Below are 6,283 nucleotides of genomic sequence, written 5' to 3'. Positions count from 1 at the left end.
TCACTCTGTCACCCAGGCTAGAGTGCAGTGGCACAATCTCGGCTCATTGCAACCTCTGCCTCCTGGGTTCAAGTGATTCTCCTGCCTCAGCCTCCTAAGTAGCTGAGACTACAGGCACGCACCACCATGCCCGGCTAATTTTTTTGTTTTGTTTTAACAGAGACGGGGTTTTATCATGTTGGCCAGGCTGGTCTTGAACTCCTGACCTCAACTGATCTGCCCATCTCAGCCTCCCAAAGTGCTGGGACTACAGACATGAGCCACCACCCCCAGCCCCTTAACTTTTGAAGTAATTAAATCTGGAAACATTCCTGTATTTTCCAAACTACTGGGGTTTCAATCCGGCATGCTTTCTTTTATTTGTAAGGTCCATCTATAGTGTGTGTTATCATGTGTCTCTGAACAGATATCAGATTAATGAAGGCATTCCTACATTCTGTACATTCATACAGTTTTTCTCAGAAATGAGTTGTTTTATGTCTTCAAATTATTCCTGCATTTTTTAACTCAACATTTTTACTATGAATTTCTTTAGTTCAAAATAATACTCTTCTTCTTCATCATCTTTGCCTGCTGTACTTTATTTATCCTTCAAGGTCTAACCCCTTGACAACCTAATACTCTAGCGTGTTGTTTACATATGTGCTTGCCCATTATTTTTCTCCTTTTTGCATCTACACAGAGCTTAGCTTCCTGCCTTGTGTTTACCAGGGTGCTGAAACTTTAACCTATTGTTGTTTTGAAGGCTTATGGTATTCATTCTCCTCGAAGTATTCCTCACCTCCACCTCGCCATGATCCTCCACCACAACCACTGCTTACACTCTCCAACATTACTCATCACACTTCACATTTTACTCTAGTTATCTGGTTACCTGGTTTTCAGCCCTAGATCGTTAGCACCCTGAGGTTATGCACATTTGCTTTGTTCTTACTCATATAAGGGCTAGGTAAGTGTTTCTCAACATGTGGCCCCCGATCATTACCATCATAATCACCTAGGATCTTGTTAGAAAGGTTCATTGCTGAGTCCAACCTCAGACTTACTCAATCAGAAACTGTGGGATGAGGCCCAGCAGTCTGTGTTTTCACAGCCCTCCAAGTGATTCTGATGCACACTCCAGTTTAAGAACTACTGGTGGAAAACAATGTCTTACATATAAGCACCCTCAATAAAAATAAGACATGTGTGAATTAACTGTTTACATTTTCAACATGTAATGTTATATTCCCTCAAACATTAAAGTAAGAGTAAACTATCCAGTATCATTTTATCAATATCTTAAATCTAACTTGTATGTTTTGAAGGACTTTTATAAATTTTTAAATAAAACTTTACTTATAAAATTATAAAACATAATTTTATTTCTTTTATAAAGTTCAAAACCAAGGGAAAAAATGGATTGGGCATGCATAGTTTTATAATTTGTTAAAAAAAAAAATGGCAAGAGAGTGATAATCACAAAATTCAAGATCAGGGTTACATCTGGAAACAGTAAATGGAGAGGATGAGAGTACATACCCAAGTCATAAGTAACATTTGGGGTCCTGAGTTGCATGTTGGGTTCAAAGATGTCCATTACATCATTAAAATTAAACAATTAGTAAATTAATCATGGTCATGCATGGATCAATGGTAACAGTGTTTCATTAACTAAGGATTATTAATTAATCTAATTCTATGTGCTGAGCTCCATAAAATTTTTTAAACAGATAAAAATAATTATGACTATCTCAATTCTGTCCCCGGCATTATTGTTAATTACAGTGTTCAATGCTAATTGTACCTGTGTGCGGTTGAATGCCACTCTTGCAAAGACAGCTTGGGACACACTGGCCCTCTTCAGCTCATCTCTGACTTGCTGGTAGATATCTGGAGAGACTTCCACGGAAGAGTTGGTTGGCTCTGGCTTAACTGCTCTGGGGATGGGTGGATGGTTCAGGAACTGCTGGTTGATGGCTTGAGGATGCTGGTGAGCCAGGAGCCGGCTAACGGCAATCTGTTGGTTTATCAGATGGGCCATGGCTATTTGTTGCCTTACAAGTTGTGGACTAAGCTGGGGAGAAAGAAGACCAGGGCTCATGATGGGCTGTAATGCGGGCACTTGGTTTCGGATTGGAGTACTGTGGTGAATTTGGCTGTGAGGAGACTGTTCGTTGGTTTTCCCCAGGGATGCCAGCTGGTTCATATTTGGTAAATGCATTGGACGCTGGCCCAGAACACAATAGTCTGAAAGGTTTTCTCGTTCCACTCTTTCCACTGTTAAGAGATAAAAGTGATAATTCATCATTATTTTCATGGGTACAATTTATTGCTAATATATGTAGAACTGAATTATACTTTTGGTATGTTAATAATATAAACATTTTTTCATACAATGATGGAAGTTCCAGCATAAAAGCGACATTCTTTTCTGCAAAATGTTACAATAGGTTTTTTTCATGGAACATATGAAAGAAAGTAAAAATATTTGCCACTTCAATTTGTTAAAATTCTTAAAAGTAAGCATTTCATTAAACAGCCAAGACAGAAACCACTGACCATTCTAAATCCTCTTAGATCCCCAAGCTCTATCATCTCCCCAATCACCCTTTGTTATAAAAGCGCCAGCTGTTCTTATCTTCCGTAGTATGTAGTTAATGATTATCAGGAAATGACAAGGACAACATCTCCTGACAAATTAAGTGCTACCTTCTAGTAAAAAGCTCACATAAATATTATTATACAACTATGGAAATGTTCATTAAAAAATGTCTACCACATAGTATATCCATTTATTGACTCACTTGCTATTTTTATAGAAATGTTTCTTTAAGAAATTGATATTTTAAACATTGTGCTATGCACTCAGATAAGAAAAAAAATAACAAAATTAATAACATCACCTCAACTTGCCATTAAATGAAGTTCACCCTCTCTCCAGGTTATCTGCTTTATTACATTATATTGCACTTTAATAAAGATTTAAAGAATACTTTGAAAGAGAAAAGAAAGTAAGTATCACATATACACAAGCACAAGGCAAGTATTTTTCTTTTCCTAAGATAATGTCTCAGGAAAGACAGTCATCTCATAGCCAAATCCTTATCCAAGTCTCTGTATTATTCTATCATGAAAAACAAAGTTTGGTTTGGAGTAAAGAAATGGGGCTGAAACAATCCCATCATTATTAGTGTTAAATGCTTACAGGTGTAACATAATCTAACGAGATCTCTTTTTGAAAGCAAAAAATCCATACAAATTTAGCAATTATTTCTTATGATTGCAAATGCTGGACATGACTATGTAAAAGTCCATTAAAGATAACTTTAAGAAGCTAGAGATCAAACATATTCACCTATGGAACACATATAAAAAAATAATTGTCTCCCTATTATACAAATGGCATGCATGGCTTCGCATATAGTTAACAGTGACAGAATCATGGTTTTATTAAAAAAATACTGAGTCTTAAAAAATTTAGGCAGAAATGATGTGTGCTGGACAACTGGGTGAGATGACTCAAAACAGGGGAGTTGGTGATGACAGACACTGATGCCAAATTACATGTGAAGCATCTGAATAAAGTCAATGAACTGTAAGGGTGGAACAAAGTAGTATTTCTAAATTAATACTTTATGTAATATGTGACTTTAAAAAGGTATGCGTGGAAGTAAATTAATACATTAAAATGTGGGTAGATATTTAACTATTTTATATCCATGTCTACAAGTTTTATGCATGCAAAATATCCCATTAGGAAAATATGTGAACATCCAAGTCTTTGTATCACCTTATATTTAGACATGTACAGTACAGTGCTTTCTCCTGCTTTTTAAAGAAACTCAGTTTGGCTGGGCATGGTGGCTCATGCCTGCAATCCCAGCACTTTGGGAGGCCAAGGCTGGTGGATCACCCGGGGTCAGGAGTTCGAGACCAGCCTGGCCAACACAGCAAAACCCCGTCTCTACTGAAAATACAAAATTTAGCCAGGCATGGTGGCACGCACCTGTAATCCCAAATATTCAGGAGGTTGAGTTGGGAGAATCGCTTGAACCCAGGAGGCAGAGGTGAAGACTGCAGTGAGTGGAACTCACACCACTGCACTCCAGCCTGGGTGATAGAGTAAGACTCTGTCTCAAAAAAAAAAAAAAAAGCCTGATTTCTTGCTTAACATTCCTATAAACTCCCAAGTAAGTCAAGAGTTTACTTCAAACTTCTTTTAGGGCTCAATTTCTAACTTAATCCTTACAATGTTTGCTTTTTTTTTTTTTTTGTAAGACAGAGTTTCACTCTTGTTGTCCAGGCTGTAGCAATGGTGTAGTCTCGGCTCACTGCAGCCTCCACCTCTCAGGTTCAAGTGATTCTTCTGTCTCAGCCTCAAGTAGCTGGGATTACCGGTATGGGCCACCACACCCAGCTAATTTTTTGTATTTTTAGTAGAGACGGGGTTTCACCATGTTGGCCAGGCTGCTCTCGAACTCTAGCCTCATGTGATCCACCCGCCTCGGCCTCCCAAAGTTCTGGGATTACAGGTGTGAGCCACTGCATCCCGCCTAATCCTCACAGTGTAATTCATTTGTTTTACATGTCACCTTTCCTTCATAAGGTTAAGAAAACAAATTACTCATCTTCTAAAGGCAAACCTTTTTCAATTATTATATTAATTAAACTTTAAAGTACATAGCCTTAAAACCAAACCAAGCAAATGGTTAGGAGCCTTCAGATAACATAATCTAACAGTTTCCATAGAACAGGAATTACCATCATAATTTCCTCACTGAAAAACAAAACAAAACAAAAAGGTAAAGAGACCATGAACTGATTCCAAAGTAAAATCTTAGAGACAGAAATATCGGTCTCAGTTAAATATTGGATTCACTTTTGCTTATTTTCTTTTAATTCAGTCAAAGTAAAGATAAATTCAGACATTAAATTATGTTTTCAGATTCTTAATAAGGAAATATTTTATCTATTTCATTGCTTGGTGGGGAGAGGGGTTTGAGACCGAGTCTCACTCTGTTACCCCAAGCTAGAGTGCAGTGGTACGATCTCTGCTCACCGCAACCTCTGCCTCCTGGGTTCAAGTGATTCTTGTGCTCAGCCTACCGAGTAACTGGGATTACAGGTGTATGCCCCACCACCACACTCAACTAATTTTTGTGTTTTTAGTAGAGATGGGGTTTCACCCATCTTGGCCAGGTTGCTCTTCAACTCCTGACCTCAGGTGATCCACCTGCCTTGGCTTCCCAAAGTGCTGGGATTACAGGCGTGAGCCACTGTGCCTGGCCATCTATTTCATCTTCTGCTGAAAAAACACAGAACCATCCTCCTATAGAATGCATTATTTGACCAAATGTTAATTTTCCAAAATTTTGGTATTTTCACGTTTCAACAATTTAATTACATTTGAGTGAGTTTACTTTCTTGAGATATATCTAAATCACTTAATTTAAAAATACTTCATTCATAGATCTAGTCAAAATCATGTTCACAATGAAGCATAAACATCAGAGCGCCATGAAACCTATGTGAATTGGTGCAATAAGAGTCTGAATAATGTCAGTCTATATTCTGTGAGGTTATATATAATCATTCTTTCTATCCTTATAAGTTTCCAGGTGGATCCTTATAAATTCTTACAGTTAAGAACAGTAACTATGGAAGTATCTTATAAAGACATAGCGACATATTACATCTGTAGTAACACCATGAAGTACTAACCACTTAGTAAATATTAATGAAGAAACTGCAAATGCAAATACCTACTGTTCAGGTCGATAACAGCCAGAAAAGCCAGCTGCAGAAGAAACTAGGTGGAGGAGAGAAAGTCTAACCAGTTCAAAGTTAGCAACCACTACCTAACCTCAGCCAGTTTCTTTCTTACATTGTCATTTTTTTTGTTTTTTTCTTTTTTGTTTTTTTTTTTTTTTGAGAAAACAAAAAATCTGGATTTTACATGATATCTCCTAATTTTTAAGTGTTAGCAACTAATTCCATTTCAAAATACAATAAAAGCCAAATAAAACATTTCTGAAAACCAGATCTGTCCATGGGCTATCAGTTTTTAAATTCTGTCTCTGAGACTAGTCACCCTTTATGTTTTTCAGTTCCTAACAGTTCTACCAATAAAAGCCAAGTTCTTTACTCCCAAGAATGAAAGAAGAAAAAATTATCATCTCGACTTTAAGAATGACTAAGGATCAAATGCTCTCAAAAGGATGCATCTCCAATGACCAAGGCAGAACACGAATTCAGAAACCATTTAAACAGGTTTTGCCTTTTTTTTTTTTTTTTTTTTTTT

The 6,283-nt window shown here is 37.1% G+C and overlaps 1 protein-coding gene across 2 annotated transcripts in view; it reads right to left on the bottom strand.

Annotated features, from left to right (window-relative positions):
* Nucleotides 1-6,283, bottom strand: part of SATB2 (SATB homeobox 2) — a 211,497-nt gene that overhangs the window by 79,434 nt on the left and 125,780 nt on the right. For both annotated transcript variants that reach the window (XM_011974555.1, XM_011974554.1), the window contains one exon: nt 1,787-2,259. In XM_011974555.1, the coding sequence (XP_011829945.1) occupies nt 1,787-2,259 (473 nt within the window). The remainder of the gene's footprint in view (nt 1-1,786; nt 2,260-6,283) is intronic.

The sequence above is a fragment of the Mandrillus leucophaeus genome, unplaced genomic scaffold (genome assembly GCF_000951045.1).
Source record: "Mandrillus leucophaeus isolate KB7577 unplaced genomic scaffold, Mleu.le_1.0 Scaffold146, whole genome shotgun sequence".
Lineage (NCBI taxonomy): Eukaryota > Metazoa > Chordata > Mammalia > Primates > Cercopithecidae > Mandrillus > Mandrillus leucophaeus.
Note: the sequence above shows the minus strand (reverse complement) of the source record. Positions and strands in the feature narration are given on the sequence as shown.